The 23,390-nt window shown below is 32.7% G+C and overlaps 1 protein-coding gene across 2 annotated transcripts in view; it reads right to left on the bottom strand.

Moving 5' to 3' along the window:
* Positions 1 to 12,151: 12,151 nt before the first annotated feature.
* The window catches only part of LOC132728537 (uncharacterized), a 38,389-nt gene continuing 27,150 nt past the window's right edge, over positions 12,152 to 23,390 (bottom strand). For both annotated transcript variants that reach the window (XM_060714178.1, XM_060714177.1), the window contains exons 4-5: positions 22,231 to 22,559; positions 12,152 to 13,534 (exon numbers count right to left, since the gene is read on the bottom strand). In XM_060714178.1, coding sequence (XP_060570161.1) covers positions 13,455 to 13,534; positions 22,231 to 22,559 — 409 coding nt within the window. In that variant the 3' untranslated portion in view covers positions 12,152 to 13,454. The remainder of the gene's footprint in view (positions 13,535 to 22,230; positions 22,560 to 23,390) is intronic.

Genomic DNA, 23,390 nt, shown 5'->3' with positions numbered 1-23,390 from the left:
ACCGTACGAGGCCGTGTAAGACCGTGTATACTCGTACTTTACCGTGTCTGCCATGTATGATTCGTACTTGAATCATATTGGTCGAATGGCGATCGTATGAAACCGTTTGTGCACTCGAGTGAATCGTACCGTGATCGTTTGACATTCGGATGTTAATCGGGTGTTGGATGTAAGATTTAGGGACGGTCTCGAAACGATTCCAAACGATTTATATACGATCTTGGCACGGTTAGGCTCACTCGTGGTGTGGACTTCAAATACGGTTGCATATACGGTCTAATACGGTCTCTTGCGGTCTTGTACGGTCGTTTATACGTCATACACGGACATTACATCCGTACCAGTTTTTTTTAAAGTTTTAAAAATCATACACGACTTGCACGGATACGCTCGAATAGCCTGAGTGTAACTTGGTTAAACTCACGGTTAGTTCGGTTGTATGTACGGTTTACACGGGTGGCCAACCGTATAAGCCTCGTGTGCTGTGTGAGATGGGCTTTAAGTAAATCCTAGAAAAAGTTTCAAATCAGTGAGCATGCTCTGGTGTGCGGGTAACTCATACCTGCACTCCGCATGTATGTGTCTACAATTTAATCTAACATATTTTAAACAGAAATGTCCGCAAACTTTTACATGTATACAAATGTGTTATGTATTTCAAGAGACTAACTTTTATATTGGGAATTGACTAATAAATGATAATTTGTTTTTTTATATAACTAAAAACTTTCTATAATAACTGCCTTTGGGTCACAAAGATGATTGATTATTTTTGCATAGTTAAATTACAATATGTATACAATTATGGAAAATGTAAAGTTAATTTGACGTATAAGGTACTCTATGACGACAGCTGTAACAGCTGTAACAGACAACGATCCATGCCAAATACTAACATTATACTAATTGTAGGAATAATTCGTAATGATTTTAATAAAACAAGTGACAAGTGCGATTTTTGCTTCAGACAATATAGAAGCTACCATACGTGTACGTGTGAAAAAGTGACGGACTTCCAAGATAGCTATCAATGTCTTTAATATGCTTAATACAAACTTATTCAAAAGCTCTTAAAAGTTTTAAAGACATAAAAAATAAAAAAAAATAAGAGAGCGACCGACCGAGGAACTGACCTTTTAAATATGCGAATAATCCATGTATGATCGTCTCGATGAAGTTAACTAAATTTCGTGGACAGATTATCTCATAAAAAGACTGTGTTTAAGAAAATGCAGCCATTAATTGGCATACTTAATTCAGGCTCTCAAGCGAAAATATTTGGTAGCTGTTTTTAAAAGTATACTGATTGAATATATAATATTATGTACGATGATTCATGTCACTGCAAAAAGAAATAAAATGAGATACGAATTTTGCACATGTTAATTTTCACGGATAGCGCATGTGTTGGAAGCAAAATTAATTGTTCGATGTCACAATTTTACGGTCTGGCGTTGTGCAAAATGACAAATTAAATAGGAAAAAACCGGCCTTAATCCTTCTTGTTTTCTAGCTTTGTTGCCGATAGCATAATATATTTCATAATATTTGAAATTATCAACTGTCAAACAGAAATATTAAATAACACTGTAATTATGCAGCAGTTGTTCATAAACATATAGTCTAACGCCGTAAAGATGTATAATACTATTTAACCTTTATAATGCATCAAATTAAATATCTAACATCATCTTTTCTTTAGATTTTTTTCTTAAAGACTATTAAAGGTATCCACAATGATTCTTATTCGCTTTCAAACTTACAATGCTTGTCAAGGAAGGTCAACATAAGATGTCCTCATGTTTCTCAACGACAAAGTCAAAATGAAAATGTGTAAGTTAAAAAAAGAAGATAAAGCTTAATTATAGGCTTTTGTAATGACGATATACATGTTATATTATTTAAAAAATGTTTGATGCCCCGATTAAATTTGACAAAATCTGACCGTTTTTTTTACCTCACCTTCCAGGGCGTATATCGGCTTATTTTGAGTGTACACCGAGTGCAGGTCTTTGACCGAAGGGTCGCCAGAGACTTATATATAAAATATAGCTAGATATGTGCTAAAACAAGGGATTTAGGGGATATCTAAGCTAATTGTACTTCTATTGTCTGTATTTATAGTTATGAAAATAACATCAAGAACATGTATTGAATGAAAGAAAAATTGCACGAAGTCTAACACTGACAACGTTTTAAAAAGTTATTAACTATTAGAAATACAAAACATAGCCAGGTGTCACTATTGTAATAAAAATGTTTAACAAGTTTTTTCTTTGTTATTTTTTTTGTTTCATGAGACATGAGATAGAATCAAGGAAAATAATAGTTTTGAAATGATCAGTATAACGACAATACAAACACAACAGCTTAAATGTTTTATTGTAACAAAAAGTTATCATATTTATCAGCTAAGATGTAGTATAGCACGATCATTTAGGTCCTTTAAAATATTTTGTTAAAATGCGTATTATGTCAATGTTGAAGACAATTAATTAATATTGACTTTAAAAGTTTTTATTCTCAACTCTACTCTTTCAGTTTCCATTTGTAATATTTAAGCAATTTCATTGCGAAGTTACACGCCTTATGGACATAAGGATGCTCTGTAGGAGCACATTTGTCTCGGAGCACATTAATTTTGTCTCACGAAGTGTGACCGATGTGTTCGTAAACATTCATATTTGCGACAAATTTGAAATGAGACAGATGTGTTCGACACACAATAGAAAGGACACTCGAAGCACATTTGTCTCACACTTTTTCCATAAAATTCTTAAAAGGTAATAATTATGTCCATCTGTATACTGGCTGCCAGCCATTGTTCTGTGTTTCCTGTAGTTATAATACCGTTTTTAGATCATTTCCGGACAGTCAAAAACTTCCTGCCTCTGCATAGGAGTCATATATTAAATTAAAGAATATCCCTGTTCTGCATGTCATAATGAAAATTTCTACAAGTGTAGCATCCAGAAAACACATATGCAGCATGTCTATTCTTATCGTTATTAATTGTGACACGTTTATTTTCAATGCTTAAAGTTTTATACATGATTTATGGCACTAGAAATATCTAAGCCAAAACAACGGTGGCATAAAGGGGACATAAAATTTTCTTATTTATTACGTGCGCACACGATAGCTTTTACGTGGCCTCGCGATACTATTACGTGCGCACGCGATAGCTATTACGTGCGCACGCGGATATGTATTCCGCATTTGGACCCTGACCTGGATCCTCGCATGAATAGCTCGATGCCCCGTGTATGTGTCGAACCTACAGCGGTTAGGGGCAAGTGCTTTTTTTAAATCACTCGGCCACGGAGGCCCTTAAATGATCTATGGAAGAAAATAAGAAGACCATTACACACGTATTTTGTTTCATCAGAAATATATGTATAACAAATCGTCATTTTCCAAGAATTGCGGCACTTACAGCATGCATGAGTTACTAAAATAATCCGGGTAATGCCATAATTATGGAATATCGAGCTACTCAGAATCGGGCGAGACGCGACATTCCGATGAGACACGAAGCGAGACACGATATTGTAACACGAGATCTCACAATGTCGAAGTATCCCGTACCACGAGATTTCAGACTGAAATGAATAAATTTTTACTTCTTAAGATAGGTCAAGTACGAATTTATTAATATTCAAATAATGATTTCTGAGGAAGTTGCTTGTAACCCAAAACAAATTCGCGATAAATGTGAAAAAATGCGTCTTAAAAGTAGCAAAATGTAAACAAAGTAGTATTTTGACTTCAATATAAAATTCTAAATCACTTTAACTGTACAAACTGCAAAACAAGTAGCAGATGAAAAAAATGTTACAGGTAATAAACCAATGAGTAATTTTTTGGAGCTATAAAAGTATACCAAAATAAAAAGCTTTTGAGGAATACAAATTAAAACATTTCTCAGGCATAATGGGCCTTTTAGTGATTTTATGTAGACTATAAAGGGAATACTACTTAGCGAATCAATTTCTTGTCTCGCGTCAACGAACGAGATGCGAAGCGAGACGCGAGATTTCGGCGAGATGCGAAACGAGTCACGATATTGTATCATTCAATATCAACCGATTACGGTGTTCCGTTTGGACATAAGTAACATTTTGTCTCCCTGAACAGCTATATCCAATGGTACAACGGTGAAATTGAGATGGTACGATGATTAAAACACGATGGCACGATGGTGAAATCACGATGATGCGATAACACGATAGGGGTAAATAATATCGTTTTCAACATCATGCCATCGCAGTTTCATCATATCGTACCATCGTATTTTCACCATCGTAACATCGTCTTTAACCATACGACCATCAGGTTTGCTTCATTGAGCCTTCGTTGTTTCACCATCGTACAATCATTGTTTCACGTTCGTACCATTGCGTTTTCATCAACGTACCATCGTGACTTCGCGTTGATTTCTCGGATTCGAGACTGTCACAGCAAAAAAAAACAATTCTCTCTAACACGGCTTCTCTTTGATATACCCGAGCAATAAATTTTATTTTAATTTGCTCATATGCTTACTCCCTTTTCTCATAATTGAATTCTTGATTATGTATAAATTGGTAACGCATATTCAAATTAGGTAACATCATAAGCATACCTATAGAACCAATTAGCAGCCACGAATATGTTGATCGATCTACGCCCAAATTATTGATTTCATTTTTGATATTTTATTTGTTTCGAAACACGCCCGGGCGTATTTGCGTATCGGTAGGTACGCCACTGCCTTCTCCTTATTGGATGTAAAATGACAGGTACCTGTCTCAATGAACAAACCAAAGAAATGTTCGTGTATGTTTTACATTGATTCATTTGAAGTTATTGAAAAACTATAGTTCATTATAATTACTTTTCAAAAAGGGGAAATATTAAATAAGTGAAACTTAATGGAAACATAATTGGTGTTGTTTGAAACCGATACAAAAGTTGAAATTTTATTGATAATATTTTTCAAACAAGATGGTAAACTTTTGTAACTGTTTTGTATTTATGTAAAGAATATAGTATAGTCTAATAATAAAAAGTTTCAAACATTATGAAATATTATGTCTCTCAACTGTGTTTATGGAAAGTTAAGATTTCAGCAAGATCGTATCAAAATTGACACACATTTGAGACTATACATACATGCACACTTATTAGATTTGTTAAGTTTACATATTATTTTTAGATAAAGATAACGCACACATTATTTTAAAAATCTTTATTGCCAAGTTACGTCCCATGTACCATTCTTGAAATACGAAATTTTCGTTCTAAATAAGTACTAAACTACTAATAATGTATGAAGATGCAAAACAAGTTTCCAAAGGGACACTTAAAACATTTATATAAATGTGTTTCTAGTGTTCTTAAAACCTTGAAAAACGGAGATGTAACAGAAGAAAATATTAACATATTTCTGCCACAGTGGTAGTTTATTAGTTAAAAATCCTGACTGAAAACATTAATTAATGGTTTAATATGATATTTTGTTGGGTTCGTATCAACTATAACATTGAAATTTATCTGGATTATGTAAAGTTATAAGTGTGCCAAACATATAGTCACTGGAGAAATGAAAACTTTCATTAAAAATTGATTTCTTGAAAATGGAGTTTAATAACATATACTAAACCGAGACGCATACATAACACAGGTAAGTATAGTCTAGTCGTTGTTACAAAAGAGCCTCATGTTAGGTCGAGCTTGGTTTGGCCATGTAATGATATATTTGTCAGGTGTCTATATTTATTTTGCAGATATAAAAAAGGCATTAATATTATGTAAATTATGTTGAGATCTTATACACGGGGGTTGAACCCCATATTAATCGCAAAATTGAGCATCGGTTAAAAATATATGTGAATTTCCGCTGCTAAATAGGTATGTGCAGTATAACTCGATATTTGAAGAAGAAAATAGGTCAATCAAAGGGTAAGTTTTCAAAATTTTAATCATTTTTTTTAAATTCAAAGCGATTTTTAAGAAACTCGAAATGTGATACTACATTTGATATAATTATATTCTACATTTGATATATACATATATTTTTACCGATGCTCAATTTTGAGATTCATATGGGGTTCCAACCCCTTTTTATAATGGAGACCAATTTTGACCAAACCTCTTACACATGTAATGAACTGTCTCTTATACAGGGTGCGGTTACAGATGAGCTCAAGTCTACTAGAATTATTCCTCTTTTTAAGAAAATTGATACAACTGCAGTTGGCAAATATATCCCGGTTTCTATCTCGAGCATTGTTCTAAAATTATTTTGAGAGGGTTGTATATGACCAGGTAAAGTCCAATTTTAAATCAAATAAGTTGTAATATAAATTTCAATCAGGTTTCCAGCATGGGTTATCTACAGCCACATGTATTATTCATTTGACAGACTATAGAGGAATAGAATAATTGACAAAGGTAATTGTACTGAAATAATTTTGGTAGATCTCCAAAAGGCATTTGATACTGTAGACCACCATCTCTTCTTGCGAAATTGAGTACGGCTGGTATTTGTGATGACATTTTGAGATGGTTTCGATCATATATCTTTCTGAAAGAAGGCAGCGTGTTGATTATTTTGGCTCTACACGTTTTTCTGACGCTCGGATTACATGTAGTGTTCTACAATAGTCAAATCTTTGTCTTTTGTTTTTAATATCTTAATAAACGAGTATGTTAAAAAAATAAGTTTTTGTTAACATATGAAGAATTCTGGTTTCAGGTTTTGAATATGCCCTGGAAGAAGATTTGCGTCTTGCTAGCCAGTGGCTGGTGGATAATAATTTATCTCAACGTTTAAACAAGAGTGAGTCAATCTTATTCATATTTGGTCTAAACATAGCCTTAGGTCAAATTAATCCCTAAATATTAAATGCCATGACACAGTTTTTAAATCAACGTCTTTGGTGAAATATCTCGGAGTAACCATGGATCAATCATTATCTGTAGATGCAATGGCTAGGTCAAGCTTGTAGACGGCTAATGCACGTTTGAAATATTCATATCGCAAAAAAGATTACCTTACTCAACATGCTAAATAACCTCTAGTTATGTCCTTAATTCAATGTCGTCATTATGATGTCTGCTGTTCAATATGATATAACGGTCTGCCCAAGTTCCTTAAAATAAACTTCAAGTTACTCAGAAAAAGCTGATTAGGTTTGTCCTTGAGCTGATGTCAAATCAGATATTGGTCCAAATAACTTTCGCTCACTAAACTCGTTTCAAGTCAATAAACGTGTAGATCAGATCATCTCTTGTCATATTTTAAACTAAGAATGGTCTGGCGGCTATGGATAACAAGGAATAATATTTCATCCCCCAGGACACTTTTCATTCTTACAATATCAGGTGAAGTAACAAGGGTGTATTTGCAATCCCAAAGTTCAAATGTTTTGGTTCCAAGTTCTTCTGCATTATGGGTTGTTCATTGTGGAACAGTTTACCAGCTGAATCATCTAGCATTGGAAGGTTACCACCTTTAAAAGGTATTTCTGAAGAAGTACTTGATGGATAGTTTGTCGTTTTTCAATATTTTTTATATGGTTTTTTTTTAAATTGATATCATGTTGTTTCGGTACAGGAATTGCTTTAACTCATTTTGATTATTTAACACATTGAATGTGCAATGGCGCATTTCTTTTAGTCTAAGTAATTAAATTATTTTATAATTCTCATTTCTACTTTTTTTTAGTTTCGTCTTGGTATCGTGCCAAATGTGTCAGCAAAAGGTTTAAGTTTGTGATTGTGATAAAATAATATTTTGTTTTTATTGTAGTTTGTCTAAAGGTATAATATCTAATACTAATATCTTATTCATTTTATCATTTTGCTTTATAATATATTTATTCTGTTAAAACTTGGCTAATGTGCTGCAATACTGTAAATTCTAGTCTAACTGCGCTAAAATAATTTAAATATCACTACCATTAGACTTAATTAAAACTATTTATTTACCTTTGACAAAGGCTCTCTATGTCATGCCACCAACATAGGTATCACAGTGGAAATAAGAATTCCGTCTTTTTGTGCAATCATTGGCTTATTTATTCTAATGTATGTTAACTATTTGTACCGTACATGTTTTAAATATCCATGTTCATTACCGAAAAAAAATATATGTGAAATTTATTCAACGTTTCGTTTTATTGATAAATTGGAGGTAAGATGTTATACATAATTATATGATTATAAATGCAAAACCTTTAACCATTTAACCTTCAAGGTCAATGTTATTAAAGAGCCAAGGTCAATTTGCGTTTGATAAACATTAAGGTCTTGTCCTTAAGAATGTTCTGTTATAATATGAAGTCAATATAAATTCAATAATAGCAAAGTTACACCTGGTTACAGCCAAAAATAAATTAAAATTTTAATAATTTGACCTTCAAAGTCAATGTAATTTATAAATGAAGGTCAATGTCTCTCTAGTTATTTTGAAGGGCTATCCTTAAAGATTTTTATATTTAAGTTTGAAGACAATCCATTCAAATATAACAAAGTTACAGCCAATAGTAGCAAAAGAAAATGATTTGATAATTTGACCTTCGAAGTTAAGGTCATTTATGAGTGAAAGTTGAAGTATGCCTAGTTAAGACAATCAATTCAAAAATAAAAAAGTTATAGCAAATAATTCCCAAATATAAAATTTTTCAATAATTTGACATTCAAAGTCAAGGTCATTTATGAAAAAAGGTCATGGTATGTCTAATTATTCTAAAGGGCTATCCATGAAAAGTATTATGTTCAAGTTTGAAGACAATAAATTCAAAAATAACAAAGTTACTGCAAAATTTGAACTTTTGACCTGAAAGGTCAAGGTCATTTATAGATGAAGATCAAGGTTATTGTGGTCTAGTGAAATGTCTTGTTCCAATGGTTGTAGTGGCCTAGTTTGAAGACAATACACCAAGAACTAAAAAGTTATGATCCAGGTACAAGTTTGCGGACGGCAATGGCATCGCAACGGCAACGCCGCCAGAACTATAACAATACCTTTACTTTTTTTTCAAAAAAAGTCAAGCTTAAAATAATTTTGACTTTCTCCTGTTCACTTACTGCATTATCGTGGTTGGACATACTTTAAATGTTGTGTAAAGTGCAAAACGGGCACACTCATTACAAGGACAGTCTGATAACTTTACCACCTATATATATCCGATAGAAAAGCTAATATTTATCGCCAAAGTGACATAAAGTATACGTCGAAGACTGATTAATTTTTTTATTGTATTCTTTGAAGAGGAATTACACTGTATTACACTTTTGTCTGTTAGATATACATGAAAAACAATCATTATCCCGTATACATAAACACACAGTAAAGATTTGATAATCCTTGATTATATATATAAAGTCTACTAAAGTCTCATCCATAAATAAAATTTCAATTACAAATTGTAAAACATAAATCATAAAATTGCCTGTATGATCATTCTGATATAATGATAAAGACTAAAACATAATGAAAGGGGAGACAACTCCTCAGCCCATCCTGAAAATACTGCTAATATGTACTGAAGAGTTACCTCTCTTTTTATTTACATTATAACAACCTAACCTCGTCCAAAAGGAATTCCAATGTCCATGGCGATTTTGGTAGCAAAATACTTTAGATTGAACTAATTGTCAATCAAACAATATCTTGATATGATAAGCAGATGTTTCTCATATATTTATTTCTTTATGAAATCTTATCAATTAAAAGTATACCCAACATTAACAAATATTGATATACATTTAAAACAGTGTATTGTCCATCTGAATCAATTCAATAATAACTATAAGAGATTTTCTTTGAATATACCATTTTGTTATATACATCGTCTAAATATACATGGCTAAAAGCTAAAATACTCTTGTTAATTCGTTTATAAAATTTACAAATAGTGCAACATGTTTACCTTTACAATATTATTGTTGTTCTAAGTTTTTGCTGGTTATTGAGATTAACAAAGTCTATTTCCATGGATTTAGAAATTAACATCTGTCTTACATCATGGTAGTCAAAACATTCGAACAGAACATGATTAAGAGTTTTCAATAGTAAGTAACTACGTCACCGCGCACGTGCTGAATGTTCCCACCATTTCCCGGACCATTTTTTTGAAGAACATCCGTCGACACAGTTTTTTTGTAAGAAATAGTAAGATTATCAAAAAATAATGTCGAGCACCCAATAATGGCTATAGTCCTTGAAATAACTGTAAAAAAGTTTAAAGAGATATTGACTGGTTTAGGCTTGAAAACGGGATGTTTAATTATGTATTTTTATTCAAAAGTTAGTTTTTCCCTATTTTTTTACAAAAATAGAAAATGATCCCATCCGGACTTGATTTCAGAAATGCTTCCAATCGGACCCATAAACATAACAGTTTTTAAAGCACATTTCTAATAACAAAATTGTATTTTACCTTCGAGCCATCATATTGTTTGCAGAAAATGGTCCGAATGAGAGTATTCAGCAGGTCCTTGATGGCGTAGCATCCTACCATTGGTTTACATATCGGACATAATCTTAAGGTCTATGGATTGTTTTCATATCTCCCCGGTCTCAAGTCTAATTGGAGCTACACCATATCTAAATTCAGCTAATGCTGATCTTTGACTTTTAGACACAAGTGATTTAACATATTCTTCAGTCTCATAACTTGTTTTTTATAATCTATAGGTTCTTATCTTATTTCTTCTTTGCCGTGCAGAGCCAACCTCACTATTAATATGTTTGTTGTGCCAATAACTTATAAAGACGTCCATAGAAGCATTCAATATATTATCACAGAAATTCCTTTTATGCATTACACATTTATCAATGGAGAATAACAATATCATAATAAGTCCATTGCTCTGTACAAAAAAGAGTGTTAATGATATAAAAAGAGATTATTTTTCGGCAAAAAATATTTGTTTGAATTAAGCAAAATATACTTCCAACGGAATGACTGTATGAGAAATCATTATGATAGTAAATACGTGTATCTTTACAAGCAAATGGCGCTAATCATTGCTAAACAGATAAAACCCTTACAACTCTTCAACCACACGATTATAAAACAATTGAATTTTGATGTTGAATAACTTAAAGAAAATATTTTGTCAAGATACGATAAGTAAAAAGAAAATTACACGTCAACACCAGAGATGTTTGTATCACTAAAACACAAAGTGATTTGTTTGTTTCATAGGCAGCACAATTACTTCGATAGTTTCACATAATATTGCAAAACACGTGTCGCAAAAACCAACAACAAAAATATTATGAATGTAATGATCACTTAATTAAAACTGCGTGCCTCCAAATGAGTCAAAATATTGTAAGTAAATCAAAAATGCGCTAAGCTCTTACGAAAAGTGAAAATGATTCAAATTTCAAGTAATTACTTAGTAAAGACTGATTTTGCATTAATTATTACGATTTTACTATAGCGTGACTAACGCAGTAAGGAATATTTGTGCATTCTTTTACCCCTTTTAGTAATTCACGTGTATTTTCAGGGCAATTAGCACGAATCCGGAGGCATGCTGCTTTAATGAACTTTCACATATAACACAGCATAATTTACGCTCTGTTTAAATATGTGTAGTTAGGCATATAAAAACCATTAAATACCAAACAAAATGAAGAAATACAATAAAACTAGGTTAAACATTATTATTGTATCAACATAAAATGCATAGTGTAATACTTGTATTTCCAATGATTTCAAGACAAAATGGTTGTGATCGATCTGTCTTTATATAATTCTAATTAAGAAAATCTACAAGGTTTTCAATGCCAGCATAATTATATGTTTAATTTATTAAACCACAAAAATATTTTGCAAAATCTGATATTCAGCCAAGTTATTTTACAGCTAACGGATTTAACCTTTCTTCTGTATTCTAATTTGCTATTTCTAAACTTAGCATCTTTGCAATCACAATGTTTTTTACAGTACTACCATAACATATTGCAGAAAAATAGTTTTCATAATTTCATATGCAGAAAAGCAATTGAAAATTAAAGCCAAAGTCAGCTGCACAGACACAGCCAGTGCAAACTTCTATGACATGTTTGAAATGTTTTTGTGTTCATTTGATGTAATAAGTCCGATTAAATGAAATATTTTAAAGGATATTAAATCAAGAACACAATTATGTTACATAAAATGTAATTAATAGGAAAACAATAAAAGGAAAATAACGCTATAAACAGTTATTAAGATAATCAAAAAAATTAGGTCCAAATATGTCTATAACCGTTATCAAAAATATTATCGGTTTGGCTAGCATCTATGCAATAGACACATGTGAATAACAAAAACTTAAGAGGAAATACAAACTAATATAATTATAAGAAAGCATGTATATTTTCCCACCTTATTATCGTGCGTTCACACGAATGCAAAATGGGCAAGTTGATAATTTCTGACAAAAAAAAACAAGTATATGAAATGAGATAAATTCGGAAATAATGGAAAACAGAGTCAAAGTTAAATGTTACATGCATAACATGCAAAACTTATTTTGAGTTTACCACGTTGTTGTAACCGGGGAAAACCCCCGGAAAAATGTCATACTTTGCGACGTTAAGTACGGCAGCGTTAGTGGAATTAATATTTTTATTGTTCATTTTTCATTTACATCTGTAACATTTTATACTTTATTGGTCATATTATTATTATACATGAATGGTTATCCTTTATGTAATTTAACATTCAACAATTAAAATAAGAATAGCCCACTCCCTTAGGAGTACAACTCTATCGATAACGACCACTTCAACAATGCACATATACAAAACATTGCTTACGAGATATTCGTACCATATCTCTAGTTCATATGGAAAAAAAAGACAGGTGAGTTGAGGAACACACTTCTATATAACTGAAATACTATTACTAAACGGTCTAAAATCCAACAGTTAGACATAAGTGAAGCTAACAAAATGAGTTTAGTACTTATTACTTGATACATATCAATTGAACAATTGGCACATCCACCATTTGATATACATGTATTATGGTATTAAATCCGGTGTTAAACCATCCGAGTAACATTTATAAGTATATGTTTATAAAACAGACCAAAATTTATAAACTTCACCTTTGCGTTTATTTAAACCTTTATTATCACATTATTGACGCTTTCAAAACACCATTCACTTTTAGATACTAAGAAGTGAAAACACCAACTATTATACTAACATTAGCTCTCGTGACAATTACAAAGATGGATTATTTATGCCAACGCGTTATTGGATCATTGTTTATATAGATGACTTGCATTTTATTCAATGATCGGTACATACATTAGAGCTCACAGGTGTGGTATGAGTATAAAAAAATTTTGTTCATCTAAAAGCATAAGAAGTAATAATGAGATGAGAAAATAGCTCATTTATAAATGCGACCGTTACCTACACATAAATGTTGAATTGTCGATCGAAGTTTTATTGTTTAAATTGAGCTGAAAGAGGACAACATGTTGGCTTGAAGTTCGTCGTGAGCATGCATTATCCCCGGTACCTCAGCGGAACCTGAATAGATAGAAAATATGAAACTGATAAAACTCAGATCAGCAAGAACAATTGAATACTCTTTCTGAGAGATATATGTTCTGTACTTCCAGAGATTCAAAACTATATTTCAGACATAAGTACTTGGGAGATGAAATGAACAATTTTCATATTGTCAATATAAAAAACTCTGTTCCAAGTCGTTTGGTTTATCCTTTAAAAATGAAATGTTTCTGGTAAAAAAGTAAAATGACAGTACATGCATTAACACAATTTGATTACGACGACGACGATGATGAAGATGATATAATTTTTTTTGTATCTTCTTCGTGGCTGATTATTAGCACTATAAATAGTTCCCCGACAGGGGTTTAACATCAATGTATATAGATAGAATTAAAAATTAATTGTAACATTATATTTAAAATCGGTATTCAATACAATACAATATGGATGTACATAATTACTTGACCACGTTGTGTAAAGTATTATATTAACAAAAAAAATATATATTTTAAACCTAATAATATGTATGTATAGATTTTTTATGCGTTTATTTAAGGTCGCCGCCGGAAAGCCCATATGGGCGACAGTACACTCAAGTCGGGTCATCCTAGAGCGTCCCACCGAGATTTTTCGTCGATGTTTCCAGCTTTATTGGTGGAGGAATACCCCAGGTGCCCCTTCGGGCATTATTTCAGACACGAGCGGGCACCTGGGTAGAACCACCGACCTTCCGTTAGCCAGCTGGATGGCTTTCTCACATGAAAGATTTCTACCCGAGTAAGGATCGAACCCACAGTGGTGAGGGATCTGTGATCTCAAGTCAGCGACTTTAACCACTCGGCCACGGAGGCCCCATAGATTTTAGTCATGCAGTTTAAATGTCATAAATTACAGTAATTTGAAAATAACACATGTTCGAATAAGTTAATGTGTGCGTGCGCGCGCGGCGCGTGTGCGTGTGCGTGTGTGTGTGTGTGTGTGTGTTATAGATTATATTGTGAACATGCAAAATCTTCTTGTTAAAAATAAATCAATATAAAATAAAAAATAAAATAAAACAATGACAACTGTGACTTATGACTGAGGATGGAATTAATATAAGGTGGCAATATCAAAATTATCTAAAATTTTATAATAAAACACCTGCATTGTCGACAATAATTGTGTATGTATTGCGTGATTGTGCCTTTGTCCTGATTATTATTGTTCATGCAGTTCTTCTTTGGGTCGATATATTCTATGAGATGTCCCATAAATAGCCCTGACCTCCAAAGATATTTTATTTCGTAATAATATCATCATAGAAGGCCATTCATGTATCTTTCTAGTTTAACAAAAACATGGAATTAAAGTCCTGACCCTATCTTTCATTGTCGATGAAATAAAGTTGATGCTATCATAATAAAAGTAGGATACGATCGTAGCCCCCCCCCCCCGCGCCTAAAAATTAAAAATGAAATAAATAAATAAAATAGTAATAATAATAAAAAAGTTCTGCACGATAATGTTCTGGGAATTTGCGATGTTACATGTATATGTAAAAATCAAGAAAAGTTAAAATTAAACCGACGATCGAAATTCAAAATTGGCAATACGCATTTTGAGCTATGATTGAATTTTGAGCCACTTCGAACATCAAAATTCAGTTTTATCTTCAGCTGAATTTCGAGATGCAGATGAATTCCGAGGCATGTCGCAGGTCAAAATTCATTTTATTTGCAAATCCGAATTTCGAGCCAGGGTGGAATTTTGCTTACATGAAGATCATTATAATAATCAAACGCCGAATTTCGAGCTATAGTTGAATTTTGAGCTACCTCGAAGATCGAAGTTTTAAGTCAGCTAAGTTGAATTTTGAGATGGATTGAATTTCGATACAGCGTGGAAACAGCAATTCTTAAGGAACCAAAGCTGAACATCGAGCTGGAGTTTATATTCAAGCTAGCTCGAAAACGAAATTTTAAATAAGCAAGTGCCGAATTTCGAGTTGATGTTGAATTTCGAACTAATTTAAAGAACTAAATTAGTTAGAGTCCCTGAATTTTAAACTGGAGTTGATTTTTTGTGTCAGCTAAATGATCAAAACTTAAACGTAGCAAAGGCTGTAATTCGATCTTGAGATGAACTTCGTTCTAGCTCATAATATCGAAATTCAAAGGAAGCTGAAGCCATAATACTCGAGTTGGTAATGATTTTCGAGCCAGCTCGAAGATCGAAATTTAACAGTAGCAACTAGAAATGTGTCCATAGGACACGGGTGCCCCCACCGCGCCACTGTTCTGTCAATCTTATGACTCTAGGTCAAATATTTTTCGAAAACTAAAAATCTTTTACTAAGTAAAGGGCAAGAACTTTACAAATTCTGAATAAATCCACAAGCAAACCCCAAGGTGCATTAAGTACACATAACATTCTTGTAAACTTTCAGGCCTACAATACTTTTTGAGCTATGCATGAACAAGTTGAAAATTGCAAATTTATACTACTGTAAGTCAAGGGCAATAACTCTTACAAAACTGAAAAAAAATCCACATGCAAAGTCCCAGGTCCATAGCTTCACACTGATGTGAATCATTATTCCTGTAATTTAGTGATGTTGATTATTATTCCTGTAAAGTTGGTTGATTTTAACTCAAGCATTCAAGGAACAAATAACAACATAATGAAACGGTTTTTTCAAAGTCAAGGGAAATAACTACCATTACTGGATAAATCCACAATGGAAACCCCAGGTGCAAAACTTAATATGCTGAGCAACCTTCCCGTAAGGTTTAATGACTCTATGTCAAATCCTTTTAAAGTTACATGCGACACAAGTTGAAAATTGCAAAAAAAAATCTAAGTCAAGGGCAATTAGAAATAAAAATACTAAATAAATCCACACGAAAATACCTAGGTGCACAACTACACATGCTGATCAACATTCCTGTAAAGTTTCATGACTCTAGGTCAAATACTTTTTGAGTTACATGCGACACAAGTTGAAAATTGCAAAATTTTACTAAATCAAGGGCAATAACTCTTAAAATACTAAAAATATCCAGACGAAAATACCTAGATACACAACTACACATCCTGATCAATATTCCTGTAAAGTTTCAAACTCTTGGTCAAATACTTTTGAGTTACATGCGACACAAGTTAAAAATTGCAAATTTTATTTAGTCAAGGGCAATAACCCTAAAAATACTAAAAATATCTAGACGAAAATACCCAGGTACACAACTACACATGCTGATCAACATTCCTGTAAAGTTTCATGACTCTCGGTCAAATACTTTTTGAGTTACGTGCGACACAAAAGTGAACGGACGGACGGACGGACAAGGGTAAATCTAAATGCCCGCCACTAAAGTGTCATAAAAAGCCGATTTTGGCTGTAGTTGAACTTCGAGCAACACAGAAAATCAAATTAAAATTAAGCTAGCTCAATCATCGAATTTTAAAAGTAGCGAATGCTGATTTTCAGACTGGACTTGCAATCAAGCTGGCTCGCAGATTGAGATTCTAGGTAAGGTTAAACCAAATTTCGAGCTTGGCTTGAATTTCGAGCCAGCTCAAAGATCGAAATTAAAAAAGGAGGAAAGGCCAAATTTTCAGCTGAAGTTAAATCTCAAGCTAGCTCGAAGATGAAGGTTCATAATTTTGCAGGCTTAGGCTAAATTTCAAGCCTGAGTTGAATTTCGAGCTAGCTCGAAGATCGTAATTCAAAATTTTGCAGAGGCTGCAATTTGTAACGGAGTTGATTGCAAACCAGCTCAAAGATCAAAATTCAAAGTTACCTTTAGTCGTATTTGAGTTTGTGTTTAATTTCGATAAAGCTCAAGATCGAAATTCAAATAAAGTAAAGGCATTAATTCGAGCTGGAGAACAATTTCGAGCTTGATCGTTGATTTTAAATGTAAACTTTTAAGTTAGGTTAATATAATGAATTTCGAGATTGAGTTGAATTTTGAGGCAGCTCCAGGATCAAAATTTAAAATTTCGTAAAGTCGAATATCGAGTAGTTTAAACGAAGAAGGAAACACAAAACACAATTAAGTAGGAAAAACAGGATAACGGGAATATATGGTTAGTTTAAACAATATTTATTTTAATTTATACAACAGAAAACATATACAATCATACTGATAGATTTCGTGGATCGGAAAGCAAGTAAAATATGACTTATGTAAATTCCTTTCCAAACAAAAGGTAATTGCAATAAAGAATGCTAATATTTGGTAAGAAAACGAGGGTTGTTCTAATATGAATGAAAGTAGACCAATATCTCGCTTTCAACCAAGTTTTGCAAGAACTTTGCACATGCATCGCATTGATGGTTGTGTAAGCTCTCAATTGATACAATGCATGTGTAAATCAGTCCAGTATATCTACTCGTGTAACTATGCTAAAGCTAAACTGGTAAGGGAAAGGTCTCCTTTCACTGACCAAATACGGATATATATCAGGAACCGCTGTATTCTTGGTATATAGGCGAAATATTTATTAATTGAAATATGTCGTGTTAATGGGAACAATGATATTTCTTTATCATCTGTCACACGGTGGTGTAAGAAATTTAAAAGTTGTGCGGATTCAGTAAAAGATGCACGCTGCCCAAAAACTGCAACTTCGCCAAAATGCTTGAAAAAGTAAAGGATTTGATTGCTGCTGATACAAGATTTACAGCTAGGGATATACCTAAGTGCGTTGGTATCATTGTAGGAGCAGCTGATACAATTATCGAGATTCGGCTTAAGGTAATTTTAAATTTAAATCCTAGTTGCCCCAACATTCAACTCCTTCTCAAAATCGGCTCAACTTTTCTTTAAATTTTGATTTTCGACCTAGCTAGAAATGTATATCTAGTTCAATTTTTAGCTTTGGCTTACAGTAATTTTCGATCTCGAAGTTCAGGGATAGTTCGAGCTTCGCTATAAACTGAATTTTGATCTTCAATGTCAGTCCTAACTTCTCGATTGTCTCGAAAAACTTGTTTCTATGTGTAGAAAGCATTTATGCTACTGGAGTAAGTTTTGGCGGAATCAAAGTAAAATGCTTCCGAAATGAAAAAAAAAACCTTGTGTTAAATGCATTTAGATACCATAATGTCCATCTTACTGACGCATCATGCTGTGGCATGCTTTTTTTTGATGTCTTTCTATTTTTCCATATAAATTATATTCGCAAATATCAGTTCATATTCGGTATTCAGACAAACCGAATTGTATCTTTTCGATAACGCTTTAAGTAGAGCTCTTCATCGAGTTCGGAAGGTAACTTGTTTTACTAGGTCTTACCAAAGACATGCAAAATTGTTGAAACTAGCTTTTACCTCCAATTCAGTCACTCACTCCATTTCAATTTCACTATTCTATATTTTTGAATTTAGTGTAGAGAAGCGATTCAGGCCTTACATGGTCTTGTGAAATGTCTTTTGAGGGACGACGATGGTGCTAAATCACAGTTCGGTGCGGCTCTTAGGGGCAGGGCCAGGCGACATACCAATGGAATTCTGTAAGGGGATCACATGCATCAATCATTTCCCGGTCAAAATCCGAGAAACATGAACAGAGGTATAAATTTAGGCAAATATTGACGAACTGAGAAGCAGCCTCGCTCCCCCAAAGTTCAATGTATTATATAAATGTTGTTGAGAAATTATTTCATTTGAATAACAAACATTGATGCATATATTTTGATAAAACATTTTAAATATAGAGTTATGAAAAGTTTGGTTTTTAATTTGAAATTGTTTTTTTTAAATGTTAATGGAATCGGTAGAGGCAAAAGACAGGGGTATGAGTTATGTAATGATTATAAGTAGATACTTCCCTGTGATAAATTATCGTCATGGATACCGCAAAATAATTCGTTTACATAGATTAGCAGACAGAAAGGTATAACTATTCTTAAAGATTTAGTTTAATTTTATATAAGAGTTTTAAAAATGAAAACATTATTATTCATAAGTAAAAGCATTTAGTATCCATTTTATTGAAGCGTTCATTAAACGCTTACTACTAAAATGATAACGTCAGGAAACGAATTTTATTTGATTTAGTGTCTGTAAATGCTCATTTTTGTAAAACTGTTGGGTAGACCTCATTATTTCTTTGATAACGTAAGAAAAATGTTTTCATTGCCTTTAAAAAGTTTTTTTAAGGACAAACATAAAAGAAAATGGGAAAACATGTTGTCTCAAATTGAATGTAATGGATTTGTCCATGCAGATAAATAAACCGAGTGACAGAAAAGGGAAACTCGGATAGAGCATTTCGATTAAGTCAATTAATACTATTGTGTGGAATAATAAACTAACCATGTCTGACCAATCATAGTGGTAACCCTGACACAAATTATAATATATATCTATATATTTCAAATTTTGGTAAACACTTGTATTTAATAATAATTGTGAAATATCTGTTAGGCATTCGCTCGTTGTGCTTCACACTATTACCTGCAGTCAAATAAAGCATTGTGCAATTATAGGTGTAAAATTTAACTCCTTTGGCATTTTTTCAATAGGAAGGTCTCCAAACTATGATACAAAAGTTATAAAAACAACCCTCCGGACGTGATTTATATATGTGTTGCGCTTCTGTGCGTCACTGTATTTCTGTAATGTATAGGCGAAAAAGCATTGTTCTGATTTTTTTATATAGGGCGTACAACGGCACCAGACTTGATCTCCATTATACATTTTAATATGATTACATGTACTTTGTTGATAGATATATTTATTTTTTTCTTTTACAGTAAGATGTCACTGTTTGGAAATACTATTTGAAGCATAAAATCTTATAGAAACCTTTAAATACACTTTTGTTATTGGTTAACGATATAATAAGTGTAAACATCTGTTACGGTCAATACAAATGTTTCCGTTTATCTGTATGATATTACCATCAAAACTTGATTCATGCCCGTTTTGAATGCCTGTTTATGGAACGCTGTGACTGTCTTATGTGATCAATGTGTTTGCTATCTTGTGAAATGATAATACTATTATGTCTTTTAAGCAGGTTAACATGTGCAATTTGCATCATATTTTGTCACAATACCATGCTGACTTGTTCAAACAGCATGTTAACTTGTCAAATAATCATGATAACTTATGCAGACAACATGTTAACTTGTCAAAGTACCATGATGACTTATGCAAACAACATATTAACTTGTCGAAATATCATGATGACTTGTGCAAAACGACATTTTAACTTGTCAACATTTCATGATGACATGTGCAAAGAGCATGTTAACGTGTCGAATTAACGTGATAACATGCATATGATACTTTGAGAAGTTAACATGTGTTATGCACAAGACATCACGATACTTTGACAAGTTAACATGTTGTCTGCACAAGTCATCATGACATTTTGAAAAGTTAACATGTCGTTTTCAAATGTCATCATTATACTTTGACAAGTTAACATGTTGTCTGCACAAGTCATCATGATACTTTGACAAGTTAATATACTCTTTGCACATGTTATCACGATCATTCGACAAGTTAACATGCTGTTTGTACATGTCATCATGATAATTCGACAAGTAAACATGCTGTTTGCACATGTCATCATGAAATTTGAACAAGTAAACATGTCTTTTGCACATGTCATCACAATTCTTTGACAAGTTAACAAGTCGTTTGCACAAGTCATCATTATGTTTTGACAAGTTAACATGTCATTTCCACAAGTCATTATATATTTTGACAAGTTAATATCTTATTTGCACAAGTCATCACGATACTTTGACAAGTTAACATGTTGTCTGCACATGTCATCATGATAACTGGACAAGTTAACATGCTATTTGAACAAGTCAGCATGATCATTTGACAAGACATGGTGTGAATTGCACACGTTAACATACTCAAACGACAAAATATTATCATCGTGTCACAAGATAGCAAAAACATTGATCACATAAGACAGTCACGGCGTTCCATACCTGTTCATCTGCAAAAAGCCCTCTTGGTGCATTTATAGCCAAAGTCCGCATGTGCGTACATTACCCATTTTTATATCAAGGTGTGCGTTAAATTATTGCAATTTCACTTTGCGTTACCTGTTTTCATATACAAAACCCGGTTCAATTATTGGACAGTCATGTTGGTGAGTTTGTATTTGTACAAAGGTGGTACAAAGGCTAAAAGGTTATAAGTTACATTTTATAAGTGCTTAAAGAAGTATAAGTTTTAAAATTTACATTTGATATGAACATTGTTTCTTTTACACATTAAATTTATAGGCGTTCTCTGTTCTGACGAAGAGAGAATGATCTTAAGTTTAAACCCTGCAAAACACCTGATGCTGACACAACGTATGACAACATTGAACATTGGTCGCAACGTCGGCCTAAGGCCAGCGTTCCTAAAACCATTTATATGCTTAATAAATAAGTAAATGTACACACACATTCACGTTGAATTGATAAATCCTGCCGTATATTACAAAATATGATAAACAAGGTCAACAAGGACAGGCGGCGTTCAATGAACGCAGACACTTGATGCGTTGTTTGTATTATGTATCTCTGAGCATTGTTTTCATACCAACCACACCACACTATGGCAGACCACACGGACGAACAGAAGATCAAGCAGCTAAACGTTGAGGGATGATAATAGTCTGTGTTGTAAATTTTCTTAATCATTACTTTATGTTGAATGTCAAACATAATTATTATATATATTTCCCAATCAATAATATACATACCTCTGTTCATTGTCATCAAAAGTTTTATTTGTTCGAATTTCGCCTCATCAGCCCTTGCCCTTGCAGTTTCAGCGGCTGTCCTTTCAACTTCAGCATTTCTTCTTGCATTTTCAGCATAAGCCTGAGCATTCACGTAATTAATCTTGCTCTTCTCTATGTTTTGGTTTATGCAATGTTCTTTTTCAATTTCAAGCTTTAAGCTATCATGTCTTATTTTTTCAGTATTGAGTTTCATTTCTTCCATATTTTTGTCAAGTTTTTTCATTTCAAGTTGTTTTGCTAGCATTTCCAATTGAAATGTTCTATTATCAGCTTTTTCTTCTTCATTTCTGTTTAAATATATTGAAATTTCCTTTTAATCAATATATGGTCATCTTTGTAACATCTGTAACCATTCGTACTATTCATACACAGGTCTTTCAGAAATCAAGTAAATAACAACAAAATTTACCGAAACAATAAGAAACAATCTAATGTGCTAGATTTATCTTCCTTTCAGTATTTGAATTATAAAATTGCATTATTATGAAAGGTTTTTACGAGATAATTAATCTCGGACAATCAGTCTTGTATTGTGTTTTCTCTCTTATCATCAGAAATCATGTGAGAGAAGTTGATGGGTACTTGTATGAAAAATATGTTATTTGGTTATTCATGAATGCCAACAACTCAAATATTACAAAATAAATTGTTGCAAATTGTGTCAAAATAAACAAACAAACATATTCATTCCGCCAATCCTTGTGTAAGATATGGAGACTGGTCGTATATGAAAACACAGAAACACAGTCAGGCAAAACGAAAAAAAAAGATATAAAATGTCAGTATATGCCGCGACATATTCATGTATAAGTGCTTTTAGAATACCAGAGTACCGCAAAGGCGGGGCAATATTCACCCAAATGTAAATTTGATTTAGAAATCAAAAATAGTCTTTCAATCTAGAAACATGTCGGAAAAAATGTTTTGCCTTAATTATAATCTTTATACTATATGACCTCCATTGTGGAGGCATTTGTATGCCCTTAGTGCATAATTCATAACACTTTTCAATATTTCTATGATTGCAATGATATATGCCAAAATTAAAGGCGTAGTATTAAATCACAAAATCCGTAGGGTGTGTTTTCCCATAAAGCAAGTGACTTCTAAATCTACAA

Source organism: Ruditapes philippinarum, unplaced genomic scaffold (assembly GCF_026571515.1).
Source record: "Ruditapes philippinarum isolate M1 unplaced genomic scaffold, ASM2657151v2 ctg811_1_1_1_1, whole genome shotgun sequence".
Taxonomy (NCBI): domain Eukaryota; kingdom Metazoa; phylum Mollusca; class Bivalvia; order Venerida; family Veneridae; genus Ruditapes; species Ruditapes philippinarum.
Note: the sequence above shows the minus strand (reverse complement) of the source record. Positions and strands in the feature narration are given on the sequence as shown.